Here is a 26,955-nt window from a genome sequence, read left to right on the forward strand (position 1 = left end):
TTCTTAACCTAAACTATTCTTAACCTGAAGCACCACTTTAGCTAATGGGGCCTAATGCTGCCGCTGCGCCGCTGCTGCACGATTTTTGTTCTCATCCTGAAGCAAAGTTCTTAACCCGAGGTACTATTTCTGGGTTAGCGGAGTCTGTAACCTGAAGCGTCTGTAACCCGAGGTACCACTGTATAGAACTCTTAGTGTTGGTACATATTAAATTCCACCTTCACCTAGGAAGGGCTCTTGCACAAACCTGGGATTGAGGCATGTGGGCCTGGGGATAGATTCCGCGTCTACACACTGGAGAGTGCTCAGGATCAGAATTCCCCCCCATCCCCTATCACTCTGTCTTGTCTTTCGCCCACGCTAAACAATAAATGCAGGCTATAATGTTATTGAGCATTCTTCTTCTTTACAACTTGTCTGTTGCGGACAGAATATGCATTTATTTTGGATAGGAATGCCGAGTGTGGATGTTAAAGAAAGAAATCGCGTCGCAAAGAGATCAGCTCAGAAGCTGGACCTTTCCCTGTGTCCTGTTTAAGGAAGCCTTCTCCCCGCCCCCATTGTGGAGCATCTCAAATCCCTCCTGTAACCCCGGAAAAAGGAACACCGGGAGTGCTTCAGTGATGCCAACTTTACCATTTGCAAGCCTAAGCACAATTCCTTGGAAACTATTCTACTTGAAAGCAATCAGGAGGCCTTGTTCCAAATAGAGGTGGTTTGGGTCGAGAAGGCCACTCCTTGCAAGATCTTCTTGCTTGGCAGGGCTGATGAAACTGTGGTCCTCCAGATGCTGCTTGACTTACAATTCCCATCATGCCTGACCAGTGGCGTAGCGTGGGTTGTCAGCACCCGGGGCAAGGCAAGTAATTTGCGCCCCCTAACCCGTGGATTTGCGCTCCCTAACCCTAACCCCTAGATGTTGCGCCCGGTGCGACCGGCCCCCCCTGCACCCCTCCATGCTACGCCACTGTGCCTGACCATTGGCTGCCTGGGATGCTGAGTTTCGCAACATCTGAAGGGTCACAGGTTCCCTTCATCCCTGGTCTAAGCCGAGTGCCTATGCTGAAAGGATGGTCTCCCCAACAGACTGAAATCAGAGACAAACCTCTGTGTGTGTTTTAAAGGGCTGTGTGGGTTACATACAGTGGCGTAGCGTGGGTTGTCAGCACCCTGGGCAAGGCAAGTAATTTGCGCCCCCTAACCAGTGGATTTGCGCCCCCTAACCCTAACCCCCAGATGTTGCGCCCAGTGCGGCCGGCCCCCCCTGCACCCCCCACGCTACGCCACTGGTTACATAGAATCATGGACAACTATCTAAAGCAGGAGTGGCCACAGCCCCCATCACCCCATGCCATTGTCATGCCGGCTGGGGTTGTTGGGAACTATAGTTCAACAATACCCGAAGGTTCCCGGGTTCCCTTCCCCCTTGAGCTAAAGGGTGTCTTCGTTTCCCACCTCCCAGGTTCAAAACAGGTTCGATTCGGCCCAAAATACTTTCAGAGAGAAGAAGAAATCTGTGGTTAACCTTCATGCTCCATATTCCGGGGGAAATGTCACTGGAGGGAGTTTTCCAAAAAGGGAATTCCTGTACTGGACTCTCTTCTTCTTTAATCGCACCCTCCCCAACTAATCTGCGAAAGGAAGACTGGAGAACTGTTTTGAACAGACTTTTCCCAGACAAGCCCAGAGCACACAGCTCTAACGCTGACTCAGGGCCGCCGAACCACTCCCCGGTTAAAATGGCCCTTCAGCGTTTCACTCTCACTTCTCTTGAAACCACCGACCCACCCACTTGCTCTGAAAGCGCCGGTTTCCTTAGAAGCTACTTGTAAGTAAGTGCGCCTAGGATTCCAGCCTTAATCCAACATCCCTGCGTTTTTCAGCTGCTTTAGGCTCGGATCCTAAACCCACAGCTTAGAAAGGCGCTTCAAATCACAGGGGCAAAAAACTTCCAGGGTGGCCGGGACAATCTTGCGTCGATCGCCCAGGGAAACTCCTGCGCTCTACAAATCCCTCAGAACAAACTCTGTGGCCTACATCAGGATCACTCCGGAATCAGGTGCCAAAGGCGGTTCGAGTGTCAAGCAGAGACTTGCCCGGGGGTTGTGTCACCAGAGGCTGCTGGCAGGCCGGATCCCCCAAGCTGAAGTAGCGGGTGGGGATAAATCATCCATAGAAGCATAGAATTGTAGAGTTGGAAGGAACCCCGAGGATCATCTAGTCCAAACCCCTGCAAGGCAGGAATATGCAGCTGTCCCATATGGGGATCGAACTCGCAACCTTGGCGTTATCAGCACCATGCTGTAAGAACCTGACATCCGTTCCTGAGGCCAACAGGACCCAGCAGTTTAACTCCAGCTGCATTATGGGCTGTGAAGGAACTCAAAATTTGAGCTCCCCCATGGCTCCGCTTGGAAACTATTTTTCATGAACATAGGATGCTGCCGTTTACTGAGTCAGACCATGAGTCCAGCAGCATCTCGAGGGTTTCAGGAACAGGACATTTCCAGCCCCACCTGGGGTTGAACCCGGGACCTGTTGCAATGCGAAGCAGATGCTCTGCCCTTCCCTAAGTGGTGCAATGGTGCGGGTGATCTGTTAAACAAATGCACCGCCAGTGACCCGCATTCTCTGCCATCGTTATGATAGTTTCTGTTGACAAAGCGCCAGGGAGCTCTGGGATGGAGCTCTCAGAAACACCCCACTGGGGTATTTATTCTTTTATTATCTGCGTCTCTCCCCCCCCCCGGGGTCCAGTCCCAAAACTACGACCTCTGGACTGTGTTTTAAAGAGACAAAATATTTGCCTGTGCTGATTTCAGACACAAGGAGCCCAGTTTGTTTTGTGGGGTGTGTGTGTGTTTGTGCGTGGATTGGGAGTGGAGTTTTCCAAAAGAAAATAAAAGACAAGCGCTCCAGAAGTCAGTTTGCTTAACCGAAACTCCCAAAGTCCACGGCAATTTCGTCTCCTTGAGTTAATCCCCTCTTATCGCCCCTCCAGCAGCAACGCATGGGCGAGAAAGGTGTGAAACCAAGCCTGGAGATTTGGGCTACACAAATGCAACCTGCCCTTTCTTTCACGAAATCCAATTTTCCTCAGAAAGGATGCGCCCTAAATCAAGAACATCGATTTCCCCAAACAAACTAGGGCTCGAAACCTGCTTCCTCTCCCGATTCACGTCGGAAGCTAATAGAAAACACAGCTGGGTTTCTCCCATATGAGGCTTATCAATCGGCAGCAGCTAACAGACCAAGAGTGCTGTGGCACCTGGAAAACGAACTCGTTTCTTTGAGGGCATGCACTGAATTCGGCACACAATCCTGTGTCGTAATTAGCGCGCTGTCTTGTCTCCTGTGTGAAGCCACAACGAGGTCCCTAACCATGTTCGGTGCGTTTTTGGATTCGCATGCATCCCCACTACAAGTTAAAGGTCAACGGATGTAACCTCCAAGGCAGGCTCATTTCGTTTCGGAAATGAAACCCAGCATAAAAAAAGAACAATACGTTCTAATCTCCCCAGCCCTCATTTATTCCCTTTTTAATTTAAATTTTATATTAGTTTTACAAAGGGATGATCGTGGCTCTGCTTGGTTCCAAAGGATGAGGATCCCCTCGCTTTCTGATCTTCCATGGTTATGGCAAAGTGCCATTGAGACAACCACCCATGAGCTGGTTGGACCAGCAGGGAGACGGAAGTTACAGAAACACAGGGAGCTGCCGTCACACCACTGGTCTGCCTAAATCAGTATTGCCTGCACTGGACGGCTGCAGCTCTCCTGGATTTCAGGCTCTACATTGGGTTTCAGGTGGGAGTTTTACTTACTTCTTTAATATCCCGCCTTTCCTCCAAGGAACTCAATATGGCATACATAAAGGTAAAGGTAAAGGGACCCCTGACCATTAGGTCCAGTCGTGACCGACTCTGGGGTTGCGGCGCTCATCTCGCTTTATTGGCTGGGGAGCCGGCCTACAGCTTCCGGGTCATGTGGCCAGCATGACTAAGCCGCTTCTAGTGAACCAGAGCAGCGCACGGAAACATTGTTTACCTTCCCGCCAGAGCAGTACCTATTTATCTACTTGCACTTTGACGTGCTTTCGACCTGCTAAGTTGGCAGGAGCAGGGACCGAACAACAGGAGCTCACCCCATCGTGGGGATTCGAACCACCAATCTTCTGATCGGAAAGTCCTAGGCTCTGTGGTTTAACCCACAGCACCACCCAAGTCCCATACTTCTCCCCATTTTGTCCTCACAACGACCCTGTGAGGTAGGTTAGGCTGAAAGCGAGTGACTGGCCCAAGGTCACCCAGCAAGCTTCATGACTGAGCGGGGATTTGAACCCTGGTCTCCCAGGTCCTAGTCCAGCACTCCAACCGCTACACTATGCTGGCTCCTTTCTCTGTCGTACCTGGAGATGCCAGGGACTGAAGCTGGGACCTCTTGCCAGCAAGGCAGATTCTTGACGCCTCAGCCACAGTCTGTCCCCTGGTATTGGCAATCAAATTGTAAAGAGCATTCACCTGAAATCTAAGGGGATAATTTTCCAGTGTCTGTGTTTATCACTGCACAATGCATCAATCAATTAAAATCCACATTTTCTCTTAATTTACTTGCCGGTAGAAATATGATTGAATCAATCACCCCCCTTTTTTTTCTTTTTTAGAAAAATGGCATGTTGTGGTGGGGAAATGACAAGTCTCCAATCGAAATCAGAGGGTCACAACTCATCTGCTGCAAAATCAACATCGACAGACTTCACCGAAAATGCTCCAGGGAAAGCAACCTGAGACTTCGAAGTTTATTTTCTTGAGGAACGCCCTCTGCATTGTTTCACTGAAAGTTAACACAAAGGGACTGAATTGCCCTTATCTCTTCTTCAACGATCAGCTGAGTGGACTGGGAGGGAGGGAGGCTGCAGTCTGTGTTAGAAAGCCTGATATGGGAAGCTGCTGTGGCAAAGGGAGACAGGGCCTGTGACAGTCACAGAAGATGGCATTTGGGCAGGTGCAAAGGACAAGGAAGCTTTATCTCTCTCTCTTTTTGCAACTTTTGCAAAAAGTAACTGTGATTCCTATGTTACCTTTCAACCATGTCACCAGAAAGCAATGAGAAAGATTTTGAGTTCAGTATAACTCTTATTTGGGCTGGAAGTTAAGCAAAAAAGAATAAATGAAACAGAGGAAAAGAGAAAATAAGTTGCAGGGTATTTTGCAAAAGGCCCAGTTCATAATTTGTGTTTTAAACACACAACTTGGGGCTCTCTAACCATGCTATGTTCCTCAACCCCCCTTTTTTGCTTGACATACAGCCTTACAAAGAGTTCTGTTGAATTTGAAAGTTTGTGACCTTTTAGGGTTAGGAGATCCTAATATAGGCACTGTGGAGGGGTCAGTGGTAGAGCACATATTCCTAGGTTTAGTTGCCAGCATTTCTAACCCAAGTACAGTGGTACCTCTGGTTACATACTTAATTTGTTCCGGAGGTCCGTTCTTAACCTGAAACTGTTCTTGACCTCCCGCTGCCGCTGCTGCACGATTTCTGTTCTCATCCTGAAGCAAAGTTCTTAACCCGAGGTACTATTTCTGGGTTAGCGGAGCCTGTAATCTGAAGCGTCTGTAACCCGAGGTACCACTGTATCTGGGTGAAACAAGTCTGTGGCATACTGTTTTTGAAGCCATGTGGATCTGTTAGGGGACAGAGCAGGTAAGACGTGGAGAACCAGTGGCCCTCTGGATGTTGGTCTCCAGTTAGCATAAGCCCCAGCCAGCATGACCAATGGTTAAATATGATAGAAGTTGCAGTCCAACAACTTTGGGAGGGCACCAGGTTCCACACTCTCAAGGACTCAATGAAAGACAACTTCAGCTATGGGGTGGGGAGCCATGCCAGTGGAACAGATTTCCTAGCATAGAGAGATAACAGAATCAAGATAACATAGAGAAAAATGTAAATCTCTAGGGCATTTTAAATCTTCACAGGAAAGAACTGAGGACTTTGAAATTACAACATGCCACAACATGTGCAGCAGCATAGTGCAGTGGTTAGAGTGCCAGACTCTGGGGTTCAAATCCCCACTTGGCCACGAAGCTCACCGGTTGACCTTGGGCCAGTTCCTGTACTGTACCTCGCAGGGTTGTTGTGGGGATTAAATGAGGAGGAGGCTCCAACATACACCACATTGAGCTCTTTAGAGGAAAGGTGGAATATAAATGCAATGAATAAATAATGAAATAAATAAACAGTGGAAGAGACAAGTCTTCCTAGGAACATAGGAAGTCGCCTTTCATCAAGTCAGTCCATTGGTCCATCTATCTTAGCACTGTCTATGCTGACTGGAGGTGCTCTCCAGGGTTTCAGATGGGATTCTTTTCTCAGCCATACCTGGAGATGCTGGGGACTGAAGTTCTGCATGCAAAGCACCTGCTCTGCTGCTGAGCTCCATCCCTTCCCCTTCCTGTAAGCTTCCTACAATTATTTCACCATCATCATTTTATTATTTATACCCCGCCCATCTTCCTGGGTTTCCCCAGCCACTCTGTGTGGCTTACTGAAAGGCTGACAGTCCTCATGGAATCAGAACTTTTGTCTGCCTAAGGTCACTTCTTTTTACCATATCTGTTAATAGGATTGATATGCCGTCCCTTATCACATGGGAACCTCAGGGCAGGTCACAACATTTTTAAATACAACAGCCTGTGTCAGAGAGAAAATAAAATACAATTAAAATCAGAATCGCCAGTCCCTGTATTAAGCATTACAATCAGTAGTTACAGGGACCGAGTGGACTCCTTTATTTAATAGGGCCTAGTCAGTAGCCAAAGCAGCCACCAAAGAGGAACTTTCAGAAGCTAAGAGAGAATTCTTTGAAACCACGACCTCCTGTGCCAAAGATGCAACAGCTCAGGGTCTTCTGGCATAATTGCCTTTAAGTGTTGACACTCCTGCAGCCAATTTAAAACCAGCTTCAAAATCATAGCCTGTCCCAAGAGGCCTGGAGAATTGCAGTCTTGTAAAGTGGCTGGGCGCTGGTCCCACCAGAACACATACAGCCCCCACAGTCCACTGCAGGACCATCTCTTTGAATGCAAAGTTCTGCAGGATGTTTGAACGCCAAGAGGAAGATCCATCGACTTCTAACTATCCTGTTCTCTTCCTCCCTGACCCATTTTGCAGCCTGACCCTTTGATATGAAACTTTTTGCTCGTTTCGAAATAGAATCTGCTTAACACCTCAGCCCTCCTTGGGGGGGGGGGGGAGACATTTATTTGGAACACTACTGATTCTATGCAACGTTGCTTACTCTCAAGGAGCGATGCTCACGATCGAGTGGGGCTGCCTGATTTTCCTGGCCAGGAAAACGTTCTCATGGACTAAGGAGGTTTGTTTCCAAAAGAAGCAACCCCTCATCCCCAATTATCAATTTATTTTCACTGAAGGGAATTGGATGCGTGAGCTACAAGGCCTGGTGGTGTCTGAAAACCCCCAACTGCAAGCAAATGATGGGTGCAGATGCATATTTGGGGACGTGGGAAGATGTGGGCCCGTGCCTTGATGTGGGCCCGCCCCACACAGACGACCATAGGCACAGATCAGCTGTAACGGGGGCAATGGGATTGAATCTCCGAGTGCGTAAAAGTGATATTTTTAATTGGTGCGTTTAGTCGTCCCCCCGTCTGCTCTTTTAGAGGGGTCTAGGGCTCTGAATGAAACCTTCGACCCCTTAAAAGAGTGGCACCCAGCGCCGGGCTCTGCCAAGTGGCTGGTGCGACTCTGCAACCCAAAGGGTCCGCGGCCGGTGCTCGGCGCTCGCTCTCCCCTCCTGGCGCCTTTCAAATAGATCCGTGTCGGCCTGTCATCTTTTCCGAGCGCGGAGGGGCATCCGGAGGCGCCGGTTGGTGCCAGCGGAGCTCCTGCTTCCCTCCTCTTTGAGCTGTCAAAACTTACACCAGCCTTTTCCATTGCAGAGAGACAGAGGAGAGAGAGACCCACCCGTGGCTTTCAACGAAATCTCCCAGCGGAGCCTCCGGGGTTTGTGGCTTGGAGAGATCTTCCAAGCCAAACAACCAAACAACCGCCGTCGGTTGGTTAGCAGCCTTAGCCGAGTGGAAAAACTACCGAGGCAGGCTGCGATTGTCACCGCGGTCGATCTCAACCCGTCTCGCCTCTCTCGCCAGCCAAGAGCAGTTTGGTGCGGCGGAGCTGGGAACCAGGGGGTGGCGGGTTCGAATCTCACCAAGCGACTCTTGTTATCTCTAGCCAATAGGGAAAATGGAGATATTGGCCCACCTTACAGGGTTGTTATCGTAAAAGGCGGCGCACGTTATTAAAAACATGACCGCCGATCCCAAATGTGTCTGCCTTGCTTTGGAGGCCGTCCGTAGCTTTCGATGGGGCTTGCGAGGAAGCGCGCTTAAACGTCCTGCCTTTGTTTCACACGCATTCCTAAGCATATTTGGGAAGCTATTCCCATTGGTTTCCTCGGGATTTTTCTTCCAGGTCAGCATGAATAGGATTACAGGATTTCCTCAAGTGGCAGTCTCTTTTACGAATTTGTAAACCCACTAGAAGGAAACCTGTTGCAGCCAACCAGTGCTAGTCCTGCTAGACTATGGATGAGCACCACTAATTTGCCTCCATTGACTTTAATGTCTCTACTCTTGGTTGGATACAGCCCATAACCTGTATTCTCCCATGCCATTTCATCTGTATAAAGTAAGGGGGTCCAATGAAGTAGTGGACCTTATCTCTTGTAATATGTTTTCCCACTCATACTAGTCGGTATGACGGAAGAGCGCCGGTTCAAATGGAGGAATGGACGGAGAGGATGGCAGATGAGCAAGATTTCATTAGTTAAACGGTTCTTTGTCTTTTTTCCCTCTTAAAGCAGACGCATCAAAGGACGCACACCCACGCAGGATATACGTTTCAATCTGGAGTTGCGACTATATAACGTGTGTGGATGTAGGATCTCAGAAATAAAGGCCTTACAGAGACCTGTCTGGTTGTTAGTGCTCTTATTTGAGTCCACAAGAAACATCTAACCCACTCTTCCAAATATTTCGCCAGTAAAATATAGAGATTGCACGTTTGTGCTAAATTAATCTTGCCGCGCAATTCATGGTAAACTTATGTTCAAAGTGGGTTTTCTTCTTTAATCCCAGTAGGTTATCTTTTAATTCTTATTTAATTAGACGCTCTTTCTGCCCCACGTGTCTATCATTTGGAAGCTGCAGCTGAAGGGTGATGTCACCAAGCTCCTTTAATGCATGCGCATGACGTCACAGGCTGGAACTAATCCCGGTCCAGAGGGCTCTCAACTTGGCGCCCTCGATAGCGTCCACTGATCGTCCTATGTCAGGACATCTTGAGGGGGCTGGCTCTATTTTCCGCGGGGAAATTCTCCTATGAATGCGTTGGACGCCTTATGGAAAAGAGTGCTAAACCGGAGTTTTTTCCCTTACGTTATTATAGATTTATTTATTAAATTTATATTCCGCCCTCCCTCCTAAAGGTGCTCAGGGTGGCAAAGACAGAAACCACAAAACAATCAAAACACCCGAAAACATTTTTTTTAAAAATAAACTAAGAGCCATTCCAATGCACATATTTTGGAGAGCAAAAAAGAGGACACGTTTGCCGATATCTACGGATCGCAATGACGACTCTCATTTTACATACCCATGAAAATCAGGACATGTCCTGGGGATAGAGGACATATGGCAACCCTTAAAAGCTTCGTTGGAAGCCTTTTTGTTGTCGTTGGCTTGTTCGGGAACAACTACAGAACAGAGGGTCCATTTTAGGAGGATCTGGTGGGGCGAGGGATGCAGGGCCTATATCCAGCGTAAGGGGTCTCGAAGAGGCTTGGGAAGGCCGAACACAGGAGACAAGACGTTGGGAGTGAGCCAGCAGGAGAAAGGAGGAAGATGGGCACAGATGGGAAGGCAGGTGTCGGAGATGCGAGCCTGCACATCATTGAGGGTGTACTATAGAGGGTGAATGAAGACGGCAGGAGGGGGCCTCGGAGCAAAGCAACCTGGCGGGCGGAGAGAGGCTGGGGGAGAAGGTCCACCTGCTTGTATTTCCGTTCAAGACTAACAAGAACACAGGAAACGGTGAGAACTATCTGGTTCAGTATTATCTACACCAGTTGGCAGCTGCTCTCCAGGATTTCAGACGGGAGTTTCCCGCAGCCCTACCTGGAGATATGGAGAATTGAACCTGGGTTCTTCTGCACGCAAACCAGATGCCCTGCCATTCCCCACATTAATCCTATGCCCACTCAGTGGATTTAGGATCGCGCTGAAAGACATGGGACGCAATCCTAAATCACTTGTGTGGGATAGAGCAGTCAAGTCCAACATGAAGTCGTGTCATTGAACACCGTGGATCTTTCTCGCGTTGGCTCAGCTCAAAGGCACAGCGAGGTAATTTCAGGCTCTGGATTGACAATGAAATACATGACTTTTCAGAAGTAAACTCCACCGAACTCAATGGGAAGTGTACAGGATTGCAGCCTAAACGGCTTTGGGGTTCCTGTTTTTTCCCCAGATGGCAGAGTGTTTTACTTCCCTGACTTGATAGGCCAGGCAGGCTGCATTTGAGGGCCCTGCTACTGATTCCGCCGAGTGGGATCCTAGACCTCTAGAGCCCCGAGACCTCTGCCCTGACGGCAACACGGGTTCCTTACTCTGATCCGGCGGAAGCTGATTCTGTTGGAATCGGCGCGGGTCTTCCTCCCAGAGGCAAATGGGATTTGAGTCAGGGATGCAAGCAGGGTTGTGCGTTAACAGCAGCAGTGCAGTTCTCACTTATCTCTCTCGTGATTATTAAATCCAGATTTGGTGACTAGGGGAAACAGCAGCAAGGGCGGCCTGCACAGGGGAGCCGACCAGCCAAACCGTTAAGCCGGAGTACTCGGCTTGTGCAGTTCCAGCCAAGGCGACATACACCGAACAAACCAGTCCGAATTGAACCAGATTGTGGGCCAGAGCCGCGCTTTAAAAGGTCAGTGCAGCCCAGCTCTCGCTTTCCTGAAAGGTCTGAGGTTTGTTTGCGTTCAAGGAATTCCAGCAACCTTCCTACTGAAGACCGAAATTACCCTGAACCGATTAACCCTTTGCTTCCCACGGCGACCACACATTTGAAGGCCTTTTCTCTGGCAGGTAACTTTCCTTTCACGAAAAGTGTCAAGGCACTTAAAGTGGAAGTAAGTAAATCCACAACGACAAACCTGTTTTCTTTTAATGTGTTGAGGGTCCCGGTGTCAGAATGGTTGCAAAGGCCCATCTGCAACAGTGCTATCCAGAACCAGGATCCCGAGCCTGACATCTTATACACGCCTCCTCAGAAGTGTCCCATTGAGCTCGGTAAGCGACTTACTCCCAGGAAAAGGTGTATAGGGATTGCGGCCCAAATCTGCGGCCTTAAACGCATTTATTAGGGAGCAAGTCCCTCTGAACACAAAGGGACTTGTTTTATCAGTGAAATGTAGAAGGTTGCGCAGTAAACTTCTACACGACTTGTTTTCTTTCCCGAGTCTGGGATCAGGCTAGAAGGAGTTCCTCCAATTAAAACCTGGGTATAAATCCGGATCTGAGCCTAAATTTCGAAGCTGCAAGCATGTTTGCTTTGGCTGAAAATGCAAGTGAATGTGTGGTTGGGACGCAGTCTGTTGGTCTTGCGACAACGGGACTGCACCGTTTTTTACTACATACAAGCCTCGTTCCTACAGGGCGGTTTAATCGTCGCAAGAAGCTGTTCCCAAATGCCTGCATTCCCCTGGGAACAAAAATGTGCTGCGGACATAAAGTTCATCACAACACACTCACGAGAAGGCTGAAATGCGATTGTAAATCAAGCTTCCTACCTGGCCATCAATCAATTAAAAAACACGGTGCAAAGGTATTTGTATAGTTCAAATGCCAATGGTGGGACTCGGTGGCTTAAAAGTGGTACGTGTGAAAACGCGGTTTGGGGTTTCCGGATGGCGCTGCTTGGAGCTGTTCTGAGCCAGAATTGTGGAAGGTTGCAAATAGGCTTCCCCGCCTGACCCCCGCCCCCTATCTGTGTTTAAGAAAAATACCTAGAGTTGTTGAGCTGGATCTGTACGTCCAGGAGCCCCTATGCGCTCTGGATCCGTATGCCTATGTATTTGTGGGTTTTTACAATAAAGTCTAACTCGATCCCATGAATGTTCAGACTGGGCGATTTCCCTCCACCGCTTGGTCGTTTTGCGACGGCTAATTTCTCAGTTGTTTTCTAATGTTCAAACTAGCAGCCCACGATGTGTGTGTGTGTTTTTAAACTTGATGATTCCTTTTAAAAGAAAGTCTCCCCGCCCATCTTGTACAGCCCGATCCATAAACCAGTTAAGTTATAATATAGAGCTGATTACTAAACAGGGTATTATGCACAGGACAGTAACCCTTAGATTTCACTTAAAAGCCACCTGGCAGCAAAATGTGGAATTCCGCCTCCCCCACCCCTCCTCGATTTTCTGCAGGTTTATTAGCGCTAAACAGACTCATGTTTCGCCGATAAATTATTGAAAATCGTTAAAGAGTAAGTGACACCGTTTCCTCTCAAATTCCAAGGAGAAGCCTATTATAATGAACTACTAGTTTATATATTAGGCAGTCTTCTGGCGCACAAGCTCCACAAACGCTCCTAGGACGACATGGATATTATTTTGTGTTTTTTAAAACAATAAAAACTCCTTATTTCCTCAGACATTTAGCAAGCAATATTTTAACTGACTGATATTCCCAGTCAGTCCATCGTGCTTTCAGTAGGGCAAAGCGTTGGATGGCTGCATGAAGCTCAAGGGTGAGATTTTGGTCTGGCTACAATCTAAGCGCCCGGAACAGGGCTGAGAGCAATCGCTGGCTGATACAATCGATTGACGAATTCACACGTGCAAGTTAATCAGGTGGCTTTAAATGGGACTTGAACTGGTCCTTGAGCCGGTTTACTCCGGCAAGCAATCCTGTGGCCTGGTCGGGCGTTTCCCTTCCCGGCAGGAGTATTGCGTTGCGTTGGGTTGCCCAAGACATTGCCAAGACCAACTGGGTTCCGTAAGAAACGCTTCCAGCCAAGAAAGGAGAAAGGGGGGGCGGGTGGGATGCCTAACTCTCGACAGAACTTGTCCAAATTGTTATGCTTTATGAACAGTTACTGGGGAGTAAATTTCATTGGGTTCAGTGCGACTTAACATCCGCGCATTTTTTAAAAAAATGCACAGGCTCTGGTTGCATATGTCTCCAAATGAGGACAGTTGGTTAATGGATAACAAGGTAAGCCTATGTATGTCTACTCAGAGGTAAGTCCCCCTGAGTTTAATGGGACTTTCTCCTAGCGGGATTGCATCCTTAATACGGTATAATTCATTGCACACAAACACGTACGCGTGGATGGCAAGTTCTGACAAAAAAACTCGTAGGAAGACTTTTGGACGTTGGTTGACTTGGGACTGTGCTCTCTCCCGTGGAGGAAGCAGAGAGTTAGGAAATTAGGGAGAAACATTATTATTATTATTATTTAGGCAACTTGAGCCCCCTCATTTCAGACTCACCAGCTGTATGTGCGCTGCTTGCCAAAGCAAAATATGCCCGAAGATTTCTAAGGAAAATATGTAACTGTTTTATCAAGAAGACAATGAGACTGTGGGTGGCGTTGAATGATGTGCCCATTCTCCTCTTCCAGACAACAAACAAGAACAATAGCTATTTCTATCTCGTCAGGAGAGATAAGTTCTATCTGCACAAGAAGGTGCAGCTCGGAAAATAGCTGGAAGGAGCGGGAGGAGGGAGATACTAAAAAATTGAAAGGCAGAATAAAGCTTCAAGCTGCTCTTGAGTTGGCCTACATCATTCTGTTCACTATTACGGCACGCCTTTTACTTTTAAACTAAGGCTTGCTTGGTTGTTATTTTTAATGATTTTACAGAGCGACAAACAAAACAAATACCTAAATAAAAGGTTCCTGCCCCAAGGATCTTACAATCTTCATTTTGCCAGCAGGAAGACAACTGCGCAAAAGGAAGAGAAGCCTTCTAAAATTATGGATATTTGCATAGGAGTAAGCCTTCCTAAATGTATTGAGCTACTCCTTAATTTACTCCTTAAGGACAGCTGTCTTTATTTTACCTGTGCGTTTACATGGGTGCAGCCAAGGGTGGGGCAGGCGGGCAATTGCCCCCTAGATCAAGTAAAACAATAGAAATACTTAACCAACTGACCAATCACGTCGGTTCTGCCCCCTAACGAAAGTCCTGCCCCCCCATACCAAGTCCCGCCCCTCCAACAAAAATCCTGGCTACGCCCATGACCTAATCTGAAAAAACCCTGTTGTAAATTATTCTCCTATTGCACTCATAATCTTAAAATATGGGACACGACTCGCTTGTGAGTCCTCTATTTTTCCCAAGAGAGTATTAGACAGGCCCCTAACAGACCACTCTTGTGCATGTTGACTTCGAAGTAAGCCCATTTTCTTAGGACTTCACTGTGCGTCTATCCTGATCTCAGGGTCAAAGAACCGTAGAGTTGGAAGGAACCCAAGTGTCATATAGTCCAACCCCCTCCAATGCAGGAAGGGTATACCTTGTAAGAAAGGAATCGACGTAGCTGTGTCCCTTTCTTGGTCTTCCTCATTTTTTGTCCATTTACATATAACCGTTCTCTCATCTATAACTGGGGGGGGGGGGCTATTCTAAGCTTCGCATCAGTAGTACTGTATTCTGTTTTGGGGGGAATACTTTCTGCTTCTGCATTATTTTTTTTAAATTTGAGAGTTACATAAATTAGTATAAAACAGCACACTGCTGGCTTGAGGTTAAATGGTTGTACCCTCCTCGACTTTGAAACCTACCAATAGCGCAATCCTAGGTCTGTTTATGCAGAAGTAAGTCTCACTGAATTCAACGGCGCACACTCCGAGGTAAATGTGCATGGGATCAATTCACTTTGTACACAAGGAATTCGGATTAACTGGTTTGTCTGCTCAGAGCACTGGAACCCAAATAATGAAACCAGGAGGGAGGTGGGAAACATTCAATGGTGCGCACACTAACGGCGTGGGATGGGACGCGACTGGTACGTGTTGAACTGACAAAAAGCAGACAAAAGCTAATATCAGTCAATTATTAAAGCCTTAAATCGCCAACGAAGACCTCCGCGTGGTTTAAATGCAGTTCCTCGCTCAAATGCAATGCACACAGTTCAAACCTTGCGTCCCAGGGGAGGGTGAGCACCAGCCACGTCTTACCGAAGCCCGAAAGGAAACTAACCCCACGGATTGTCACGAGAATCTCCATTGCGCGCACTGAAATTTAATCTGTCCCGCGTGGGGGGGGGGGGGGAGAAGTTCGCATCCCGCGCCACCAAACCCAGGAGACAAAGACACTTATGCGAGCACCGCGACAGCTCCAGACGCCCATTATCTGCGGATCATTATTTGCCTGCATTTCCCGGCCAAGGAGCGCTCCATAAGGAGATCAGCGAAGTCGGTCCAAATCTTGCGCCCTTTTAAATCTGGAAGCCCGTCCCCGTGGGAGGGTGAAGCGGGACTTCATTCCCAGCTAGCTTTGGAGAGGACTGCAGAGCCACGCCAACCAAGGGGCAGCTCTCCGATTCCCGACCTCATACGTGCTGCGAGGTATAACTGATCCTCGAAAACCAGTTCCACGGGGAATTACTGTATTTCCAAACCATTTGTTTCGGTCGCTTCAGGGCGCGAGTCCCACGAAAGCCAACTGAACCAATGCCCAACGCCTTTATTGGGGGAAATAAATGCATTTAAGGATGGGGACGTAGATATAGGCTGAAATCGAAGCCTAGGGAAGGGCAACCCTTGCGGCGGAGCGGCGGCTCTTAGGATTTGCAAGCAGCCTGCTTCTTCTTAAAGCCGCGAGTCCCTGCGCGCCTCCCCGAGACTAAGGGAGTCCCAGGGGCGCGGCTCCTCCAGGCCTCTTTCTCCCACTTGCCCAAAGCGTTATAGAAGCGTGATCGTGCCGCGTTGCCGTCGGATCTGCCCGCTCAGCTGCCTCTGCCCTCCACCAACAGCACTGGGCCTGCAGCCCCGCCACCCCGTCTCTGCGGTGGTGGTGTGCTTGTGGTGACCCGGAGGATGCCACGGGGCCGGAATCACACCGGCCCCGTCCTTGGAAGGGGACCCGTGGCCTTTGGGCCCCGCAGGCGGATCCTTCGCCGGCTGGTCTGTCCTTAGCCAGGGCGGAGAAGGAGCAGAAGGCGCCTGCCCCGCTCCAGGTGCCCCTAGCGTCCACCACCGTGGCAGCCATCCAGAGCGAGGCAGGTTTTATAGAGCCTTTTATTTTACACGGGACAATAAAACAGCTCCCTGAGCCGTTTGCCAACATAAAAACACCCCCGACGACGGAGGTGCCAATGCAAAGCGGAGGGCAACGCGCTTTGGGCTTGGGAAGCGATCGCAGCAAGAAGGGAAAGGGGAGCATTCAAGAAGAAGGAGGTGCTTTTTTGGGGGGGTTCAGGACCCCAGAAACAGTCTCTCCCTCTCTCCGTGGGCACTTGACATGGCTAGACGACGTTTACGCACGAGGCTGCTTTTTATTAAGGGTGTGTTGGGAGAACAAGCAGGCTGGTAGGTTTCCTCGCGCATGGCGGCCCTCAGGACTGGAGGTCAACTTCTGGCCCTTTACACAAACCACTGCCAGGTCAACACCGGCGCCCAAGCAGCGTCAGCGCTTGGAGAGGCGTCCCAGAGGTCCGAGGACCAACCCAGGCATGCGGGGGTCGCCCAGGAGGAGGAAATGGAAAGTTACAGGGGCTACAACAATAAGCCACAGGCCCTCCTCCCTCCAAGCACTGAGGGACTTCCCCCTCTCTTGGGGGTGAACAATAAGAGAAAAACTAATCTCCTCGCTGATCAAAGCGTATCCTGACACGTAGAGCCCAACAAGCAACATCCACTCCGCTGTGTGGAGTTCAGCAACTCCCTCACAACTAGCACCACTGCGTTATTGCAATCCATGAAAGGTGGGGGGCTGTGCATGACCCCCCCCACCTTCTGGCTTTGCCTTGCTATTTGATTCACAGTCATCCTTGTCTTCGGGCAAAATCCCTCCTTTAGTCCCATGACGGGATCCCACTCCCCTCCTTTAAAAAAAAATGCAAGGGGGACATACAACCACACAAAAGAATTTGCTCGGGAGCTTGGTCTGCAAAACTTGCCTCTGGGCGATCTATTTATTCAAGTGACATTCCAGCTTTAAGCTTCAGAAGTGGATAAATTCAAGCTAGAAAACCCAGATTAGTTAAATAAATGGGCGAGGACCACCTACTTTCTCTGTCTCACCCCCCACCCTCTCTCTTCAGACGTGGCAAATGCACTCTTTCGCCAGCACTGGGACCTAGTGTGGGAGCACCATATCAGCGATCTACCTGCACGGATTTGAGAGAGAGTGTGCGTGTGTGTGGACTCGTGTGGAGCTCTGACTGTAATAGGATGAGGCATCGCGCGCTGCGCAGATGCAACGTCTTTAATATATTACTGTCCAAACAGATGATGGGACTTTAATAATAAGGCAGCGGCCCTGAACTAAACGTTGGGAGAGCTGACAAAAACGCGGGCTAAAAAACAGAAAGCTTAATTTTCCCTGACAGATACAAATGACACCCCAAGGCTTTTTCGAAGAGCAGCAACTGGCTGCCGGAACCGCCGCTGATCTCTCCCGCTCCCCTCCACCCGCCGCTTGAACATGCTTCCCAAAGCTGGGAAGATAGAAAAGCCCTTCCCTCCCCCTCTCCCCTCCCTCTACAGCAAAGCGAGCTGGGTTTCCGCTTGGCACCGGGACAGCCGGCCTGCCTGCCTGCCTAAGGCGCGCCCGGGTGACTGCAGGGCCCCCAGAGCGCAATGGCTGAGCCTCTCTCGGGGGGCCTCCGCCTCTTGTTAGGATGCTGAGGCTCTCTGGCGTCCTGATCCTGGACGTTTCCAGGAGGAAGGGAAAAGGAGATGATTGCAAAGCGCGTGAGGGAAGAAGCATCAGATAATAAGAGCGGGCAGAGCATCTGCTTTGCATGCAGTCCCGGGTTCAAGTCCCGCCATCGCCAGGCAAGGGCTGCGAAAGGCCCCTGTCTGAGGCGCTGCCGGGCCAGCCACGGGGAACCTCTGGCCCTCCAGATGTTGATGGGGTCCAGACAGCCAGGGGGAGGGTGACAGCTGTACTCCTGCGACATCTGGAGGCTCCACCGGTTTCCTCATCCTTGGTGTAGACAATGGTGGTCTGTCTTGCTATTCGTTTAAAAGGAAAGAGGTCCCACAGTTCCAGTTTCTACTAAAAGAAGCAGCCCTTGGGGCTGAAATACACGAGTGACAGCCTGGCACTTCAGTTTCGGGACAATTACATTGAATCCCATTTTGGACACCCGTGAGGCTGAAGGCACGTAGCAGGGACCCCGCCCGACTCAGTGGCTTCTGAGTCGACGCGCTCCGAATCCCGGCTCTAGGTCGCATTTCGAGGTGACCACTCATTCCTTGGCTGGCCTGGGACTTTATTACTGCAAAATCGAGATGCTTCGTTGCAGTAGAACGCGCTGCATTCCGACTTCGGCTGCAGCCCGGTCCTGTGCATGTTGAAGACACGGAATAGGATTCGCTTTCCAGGGGGAAAGAAAACGCGCATCTAATTTCCCTGTTAGGCTGCGCTGGGCACTTACACCAGAGCAGATCTATTGATCTTAGGCGGGCCCCGGAGTCCACGAGGGGCGGGTTGCTGTCTTCTTTAATAGCTCTGACTATCTTCGGAGCAGGAGAGAAGGGAAGTTTCGGAAGCGTCCGGAGGGGCAGGATAAGGAACTATAATATCGTTCCTTAGCTCGCCCCCTCTGGGAACATGCTTTTCAGATTAATTGATGGAGGAAAAGGGCAGGGGAGTTTGTTAACCAGGCTGCTCATATTACTCAGGGCATCTCTTCATCTGAACTTGGTGCGCTTTTTTTCCCTTCTTCTTCTTCTTTAGGGCGGAATTAAAAAATATGCCTCTGATCCAGTGTAATCAAAAGCGCAGGAACCACTAGCCTCTCTCATTCGTTAGGGACCCTTCCCAAGCAGAAAAGAAGCTGCAATCGGAGCCACTCGGGATTGTGTTTCCAACATGTATTTCCACCCCCCTCCTTGTCCTTGCTTCATTCAAGCAAGCCTCTTAATTGCTGGCAGTATTTTGCTTGGTGAGGAAGGGAGGGAGGGAGGGAGGGAGGGAGGGAGGGAGGGAGAGAGAGAGAGAGAGAGAGAGAGAGAGAGAGAGAGAGAGAGAAACACTCCCCCCCCAAAACGGGACATTTCCTGAAAGGCTGAAGTATTCTAATAACGCACGGGGCTTTTTAATGTGCTCAGAGCAAACCCAGCCAGGAATGTTTCCTGTTTCAAACGACAAAAAATCAGACAAATAATTACCCTTTGTGGAGAACCAACAAACCCAAGATGCCTTTAAACACAGCTAAATTGACAACCCGGTGACTCTGCTGAGGAGAACGGTCAACGACCAATATTTAATAATGGTAATTATAAACGTTTCAAGAACTTCGTCCGCGCCCGATAAAACCCCCATTAAGGAAAACAGAACCCAGACAAGTGCAACCCACAAGTCAGCTCTAGAAAGTTTTATAGGAGGTTTTTTTTAATAAAAAAATCTAATCATCATTATAAAACAGTTTTCACTGACTCCCCCCGAGTCGATACTCTATGGAAAGTGAGCCTCGTAGAAGGCGATCCTGCACACATTGGCCCTGATGAAACCCCCGCTGGATTCCCCCTCCCCCTTGGGATCAAGTACTTGCAGGATCGCAGCACCCAAACAACATCTCCACCTTGAACATGTTTCTCTGGAAGTCAGAAAGCCATGGGACTTTATACTTCCAAGTTCTTATCAGCGTGTGCCAGCTCCATCCATTATCTTCCCTGCAGTCATGGGGTCCAGAGAGCAAACAACGTCGCAGAGAAATAGCTCAGATAGGGCTGGTGATGGCTTTGCAGTTGTATTTGGGGGGGGGGGCAACATCCCGCTTTATCTTAACACTAGTAGCAACTTGATGGGGGGTGAGAGTAAAATATTCCCTTAAAGTCTTTTTTTTTGGAGGGGGGGGAGAGTGAGCCGAGTTAATCAGCAGCACACGCAGAGTTCGAGATAGCGAGGCAAGAGTAAATAAAAGAAACGCGCCTCAATTAGTGCCTATAGAAATCCGCCCAACTAAAAAAGGGCTCAATGGACTTTACTAGAGTATTAAAAGCGACGCGGAGCCTAATGCCCAGGAAGACCCCCCCTCTCCCCTCCCCCGCTTCCCTGCTATTCCGAATTTCTCTAGCGAATAGACACTGTCTTACCTAAATCCACATAGGGAGGGATACTCTTGGGCAGACCCAGTTCCATAATACAATCTGTGTAGACAACAAAACATACCGTAAATGAATCGCATGGGGATGCTCGTATGTGTGTGTATCTATGCATGCATGTTGGAAGGGTGAAACAGATAATATTTATACCAAAACCACGATTGTTATTTTTTAATGGAAAAATCCACATCCAATATTTCAGCTGAATGCCTTTTCTTAAGGGCCTATACCCAAGCCACCTCTTGCAAATAGGGGACACTTAGGTCCCGCTGATTTCACTGTTTAGGCACGTGCTTAGCTCACTTTAATGGAAATCAATGGAGGAATTAGGTTTGGCGGATCACGCCTGGGATTTATTGGGACTTCGGCTCTACTGTCCCAAGGTATGTTAAGATAGCTCCCCTCCAAACAGAAAATCAAATGGCAGCGGCAAGTGTTTGACAGTCACTCTTGGAAAGCTGTATTTTAGCAGAAAGCTGCTTTCCCGCACACTGGAAAGGGAGATTTTATAAAGCGAGCGGCTGCAGTCCTATTTCCCGCTTATTCGGTGTTCCTCTGAGCACGGTGCGATTTACTTCCGAGTAAACATATAGAGTCGGCTTGCATTGGCGCAATCTAGAGCCAAGAGTGGATTTCCTACTGACTTCACTTGGACATGATGCCAACCCCAAATTCAAAACTACAGAAGCTGAATATCCCGTTTTCCCGATTCTCTCCAGGGCTCCTCGTACCTGATCGAGGTTTTCCGAATGGGGCGGGGTGTTGGGGGCAACGGGAGTACGAAAACACAAGATTAGGAAACTATGGGAATTTGCAGCTGGGCGCTTTCTTATCTTAGCAAGCAATTAAATTTTAAAAAAGCCAAATAAAAGAACATTTCACCCGTCCACATAGTACTGTATTATCCAGACTGGAACTATTAAACAGAAGTAGTTTGCCACTCAATCTTAATATGTTTACTCATAAGTAAGTTCCATGGGATATATCTCCCAGGGTATGTTTAGGACTATATCTCAGGAGTGTGTGTGTGTGTGTGTGTGTGTGTAGATTAAAATGAAAACCACAAAACCAACACCTATCTATTCCCGGGTCCCATCACTGTAATAGTAACAAGAATTGCCAGGGTGGATAACATGCAAAGAAACCAAAGATATTAGTCTAACCTCAAATTAGACAGGAACAGATTCAGAACCTTGACACAGATGTGTGTACACACATAGACAGAAGTGTACACCAGGTAGCTTCTCTCTCTCTTATGGTGCTACTGCCTTATTCACAACAAAGGCAACAACTGTTGACAAATGCTTGACTGATTGTTTTATTTATTTTTATTTTACTCTACAATCCATTTTAAACCCCATTGTTGTTTGGATTTAAAATGATTATGGGACTGGCACCCAGATTTTGATTTATTTTTAAAAAAGTAATCAGCCTTGATAGAAATAGAACTTACTTCCAAGTAAAACTTAAGTCCTGAACAAACATACTTAGATGTCAGTTCTGTTTAAATAATGTAGCCTCTTCTATGTTTTAATACCAGGGTTTACTACGGAAACTTACATAAACTCAAGTAGTCTGCCTTAAGCTGTGCAAGGAGTGCAAAGAAAGCCAAGGAACTAATTTCTAGTAAGAGAAACTAAGGATTATATTCAGCGTTTAACTAGGGCAGCAATTACTGTACATGGACGGGAAATGAACGTACATGCTTCATTATCAATAACACAAATCTCATTTAGGATTTAAGTCAGGACAGTTTTGATCGTGTATATATTTTTATTTAAATGGATATTTCCAGTTTAATAAAATAGCTTCCATTTAGGTTTTGAATGTGGACAGTTTGATTTCCTATTTATTTTATTAAACCGTTTGTTTGCAGTTTAATAACTAGAACCAACAGTTATTTCGGTTTATGTAAAAAAAAAAAGACGTCTTTGTAAGGCATCGGGTTTCCTACTTGATTTCTCTTTGGAGTAATGCATTCTTAGTTTTATTTGTTCTTCCTAAAGTCCTCCTAGACTTTTGGCAAATTATTCGAGTTCTGGCGGATAAATCAGCGCTCTGAAAAAATCATTTGGACCTTAAGCTCTTGTCACATGACCTCTAGAAAAATACACCTGTGAAATATTAGGTTAGCCTTTTCAACTGCATATATATATTATAATAATACTTCAGGATCAAGTAGCTGCAGCTATAAAAAGAAAATCGAATTCCATAAAAATATAACATTTATTAGCGACGTTCCGACGTGTTTCTTGTCATGCTGATCCACAACGCGCAGGAGACGAAATTGTCCCCTGCAGCCTTGACACTAGACAGCCCCGAGAACTGTCTCCCCTTGGCAAGAAGTTCTGGTTTGATTTCCATCTTTGCAGTATGCAAAATGAGGTAACCCCCTTGGAATTATATTTTCGGGTATATTTGTCAGATTTGACGAAGCGCAGGAGCCCTCGAGAATTTATACAAGGTATAAAGAAGTCAAGGACTTGCAACTTCAAGGCTAAGCCCAGGCTGCAATTAGGAAAGCCGCGGGGACGGCGGCGACTTCGACGGGGAAAAAGGCCGAGGCAGCCAAGGAGAGAGAGGGCGGGGCCCGGCCGGGGTTGCCCGGCGAGCGACAGGATCCCTCCAGGCTGACAAAACCCGACGGGCGATCGGTCAAGGCGACTCCGCCGGACGGATCGTTCTGCGGGCCAGCAGATAACCTCGCTTTTTCATTCGCAAGAGAAATCCCCTTGGATGTCGGGTTAGGAACTCCAGATTCCGCCCCCCCGCCCCCTTTCCAGATTTAAGCACTGCCCTCTAGAGTGGTGGTGCAGGAGAACCAAGGGGGTATATAAACAACGTGGGGTTTGGGGCGGGGGCAAAGGGGAAGCCTGCCCCGAGTCTCCCAAAACGATTGAGAGAAGGCTTCGAGCTCCCCTTGGACTACAACAGACTCCGAGACCAGGAGCTCTGTGGAATCCGCAAACCGGCGACACCGGCCCGCCCCCGCGACCCGAGTAGCGAGGCGCTTACCCTTGCTCGCGCCCGGTCTTCTGGAGCGCCTCGTATGTTATCCCAGCAGAGAACGGGCTGCTAAAATTAGGATAGCAGCGGCGGCGGGGGCGGCGGCCTCCTCCTCCTCCTCAGCGCGCTCTAAGCGTCCTGCCAGGGTCCATGTCGACTCCGCTCTCCAAGCCTTTCGCGGGAAGCCGTCGGAGGGAGGCCCTTCCTTCCTTCCTTCCCTTCAGGGCGCTCCGGCCCAGCAGCAGCAGCCCTCCGCCTCCCGCCCCTCGCCTGCTCTGGTCCCCGGGCCCAGCAGGGAGCTGTGAGCAGCCGGCGCCGGGGGGGTTGGCAGGTTTTCTCCCGGCGATCCCGCCGGCTCCTTCTGACGTCAGTCACCCAGGGTCCCACCATCAGCACACACGGTCGAGGAGTGGGGGGGGGGGGAGAGACCCCTCCAGTCGAGAGCTGAGCCTTCCGCCGTGTATGTGTACCTTGCCCCGCGCCCTCGGTTTCTCTCTCCGACCCCGGCTCCCGCTTCCTGCAGTGCCGGCGGCCTCGAAGAACGTGATCCTTCCAATCCACCCCCCTCTTCCCGAAGGGGATCACCCTTTCCGGTGCGTGTCTGCCCTAGCAGAGGGCTGGTGCCAGTTGCCGAGGAGGCAGGAGGCGGCAACGGAGAAAACTCCCCCTGCCTTTATATATATACATATATATATATGGAGAGAGCGAAAGCTAGGAGATCCTGGAAAGAGGAGGGCAGGTTTGTTGGTCCACCTTTGGCTGGGGACCCTGCCTCGCCACGCTTTGGCAGAGAAGACCTCCTTTATCGCTTGTTATTCGGCCCCCCTCCTCCAGCAAGTCTCCTTGATCCCCCCTCGCCTATTCCCCTTTCCCCAATCAGGAGCAAAACGCGGAGGCCCCGAGCGGCCCTGATGAGGCACAGGGCCTACAAATTGGCTGCCTTCGTTTCCTTCTCTCAAATTGCCCCCTTCCACCCCTTGCAGCCCCCACCCCCAGCCGCCTGCTCCTTCCTTACTCGCCACTGCCAGCGACAGACAACATTAACATTTCCTTTTTCCTTTTTCTTTCCTTGCCTTCTAGGGGATGATTATTATGGAGACCCTCACCCTGGCAGTGGATAACAAGGTCTTTGCCTGGGGATTTACAGGAGCAGGACTCCCTTCTCTTGCTAGGCCTAATCCTCCAGTTTCTCAAGTTAGCAAGGCCTTTTATTAAATCGCTGAATAACAGGATACAGCAACACACAGCCGAAGAAAGGACTAATAGGCCGGTGGGGGTTGGCGTGGTGGATTGGTGGGGGTGCGTAAGAAGTGTTGCTAGCTTGCTGTTTTTCCTTATTGAAGCAAGAGCAAGCAAGCTCTCGATCATCCCATTGTGGCCAAGGCAGCAATCCTAAACTCTTTGCTAGGGAGGATGACCCATCGCACACATTAGAGCTTCCTTCTGCACAGGCTTGGCCCAACCTCCCCTATTTCCTGGGTTGAAGGGGACAGTGGTGAAGAGAACTATAGCTTGTTTCCCTTTTCCTTTATGGAGGCAGCTTAAGAATGATGGTAAAGTTGGCAGGGGGTTGGTGGGGGGAGCTTAGCCTGCCTTGACAAAATGGCTTTAAGCCTAAGAGTCTTCCACTCCCCCCTTTTGGAGCTGATGATACAAAGAACCACCAGATTCTAAGTTTTGTACATAAATCACATATCCTGGTCTCGTGAGATTTAAGGCAAGGCAACTTCGGTCAAGTCAAGTCAAGACTGACCCTCCTGAATTGGGGGGGGGGGTGCAGAGGAGCTAGGGGCCTGTTTGGAAAACAGGGTGGTGTGGGGGGGGGGCAGTGGTTTAGAAAAGTTGCAGTTGAGAACCTGGATTCATCACAAATCTGATTCTTAAGAACAGGTGTGCACAATGCAGTTTTTGAGCCAAACCATTTTAAGTGCAGATGATGATGATGATGATTTTCCTGTCTTTCACCTTAGGCCCCAGGGCAGGTTACAATCAAAACACATAGTTCATAATACACACAGTTCATAATATACACTACAGTCTTCAAGATACTTGCTGGGAAGTAGTGCCATTGAACTCTGCAAGATGAATTTAGGATAAGGTTACCAGATTTTTTTCAGTGAATTCGGGGACACTTTTCAACTTCAATAGATTTTGTATGGGGACTGATTTGTAAATCCAGGAACTGTCCTCGGGAAATGGGGACGTCTGGTAACCTTAATTTAGGACTTGGCGTATATATGTTTAGGACTATGGGTGGACTAGTTTCCTTCACTAGCTACTTAATTAAAAATGGATTAAAAACAATTACATCCTTATCCCCAAATTTGTTGTGTCAACCATGATGCCTGCATTCATCTGAAGAAGTGTGCATGCACACGAAAGCTCATACCAAGAACTAACTTAGTTGGTCTTTAAGGTGCTACTGGAAGGAATTTTTTTATTTTGACTATGGCAGACCAACATGGCTACCTATCTGTAACTGCATTCCTCCAGAAAGCCATGGCAGCAGAAATGTTTAGAAAATGAGGTAACCAGCAAGCAACATACTCCAGTCTAATTAATGCACGAAGGGGTTAATGCCATAGAGTATGCAGTCCCACCAGGCATAGCTATGTCACTTCCCCTCACCTTGGGAGGAAATAGGTAATCATTCCTATTGCCCCTAGTCTACCTGCGAAACTCACTGTGTGAGGAGGTTTGAACTGGTTGCTTCAGCTCAACTGCTTGGCTCTCACCAGCCACTCTTGAGTTCCTATACCAATAATCTAGGAATTTTTACCACTTTGTAACTAAGCTAAGTTTTACTGCCTGTGCAAGTTTTCTGACTGATGTATGGAAAAGTACACGAACCAGATATTTGAAGAGTTTGTAAATAAACCAATTTTTAACTTACCAAACGTGTGGTCTTTTCCTATGCTGCTGGAAGGGAACTTACGGTACTTGAAAGGACATAGTTTAAAGGTCTAACAGCCTATATTTCCACACTTTAATTGCTGCATATTTTGTAACTTTAAATCTCTGCTGGGGTTCTCACAAAGCAGTACTTTTCCCAAACTTGGATTTTGGCATCTAGGAATTCTCTCATTCCCTGCCCCCCCCCCCCCCGACAGCATAGAATTCGTAGTGGTCTACATGGACTAATTGCAAACTAAAATACCTGTATTTAAGAACCCTGAATCCATTATGTGGAGACAGGCTCTAGTGACATAACTGGATTTATTTCCACGCAAGCTTCAGGAGAATCGAGCGTTAGTGCTGTTACTTCTATTCTTCTTTGCCCTCTGTTCAACAAAATATGGATTTAAAGTCAGACTTGTTGAAATTAGTGGGGCTGCCATGCTAGGTGCAGTCTATCCACTCTTCACTGAAATTGGAAAAACTGGACTGTACTAAACATTGGAGTGTGGGCCCATTTAAAGAAGTAGGAGTTAGTGCACATCATAGGCACAATCCAACACAGAGTTAGGTACACATAAACCCATTGAAATCAATTAGTTAAGCAGGCCTAAGCTTAATTAGGATGAAGGCCTAGTTTAATTTACTTCTAAAAAACGGAAGGCTGCAATCTTCTGTTCACTTACC

The 26,955-nt window shown here is 48.5% G+C and overlaps 1 protein-coding gene and 1 long non-coding RNA gene across 3 annotated transcripts in view; one reads left to right on the forward strand and one right to left on the reverse strand.

The window, feature by feature from the left end:
- PITX1 (paired like homeodomain 1) overlaps nt 1–23,508 on the reverse strand; it is a 42,590-nt gene extending 19,082 nt beyond the window's left edge. The window contains exons 1-2 of one of the 2 annotated variants that reach the window (XM_083488235.1): nt 23,383–23,479; nt 20,359–20,412 (exon numbers count right to left, since the gene is read on the reverse strand). In XM_083488235.1, the coding sequence (XP_083344361.1) occupies nt 20,359–20,404 (46 nt within the window). In that variant the 5' untranslated portion in view covers nt 20,405–20,412; nt 23,383–23,479. Of the gene's footprint in view, nt 1–20,358; nt 20,413–23,382 lie in introns of both variants that reach the window. The other variant, XM_083488237.1, reaches the window with a different exon arrangement.
- Nucleotides 23,509–23,837: 329 nt separating this feature from the next.
- LOC310699765 lies at nt 23,838–26,238 on the forward strand. The gene is made up of 3 exons (XR_014522228.1): nt 23,838–23,966; nt 24,454–25,736; nt 25,871–26,238. It is a non-coding gene; the product is annotated as an uncharacterized lncRNA (long non-coding RNA).
- Nucleotides 26,239–26,955: the final 717 nt, after the last annotated feature.

The sequence above is a fragment of the Podarcis liolepis genome, assembly GCF_965112155.1.
Source record: "Podarcis liolepis genome assembly, chromosome: 2".
Classification (NCBI taxonomy): Eukaryota; Metazoa; Chordata; class Lepidosauria; order Squamata; family Lacertidae; genus Podarcis; species Podarcis liolepis.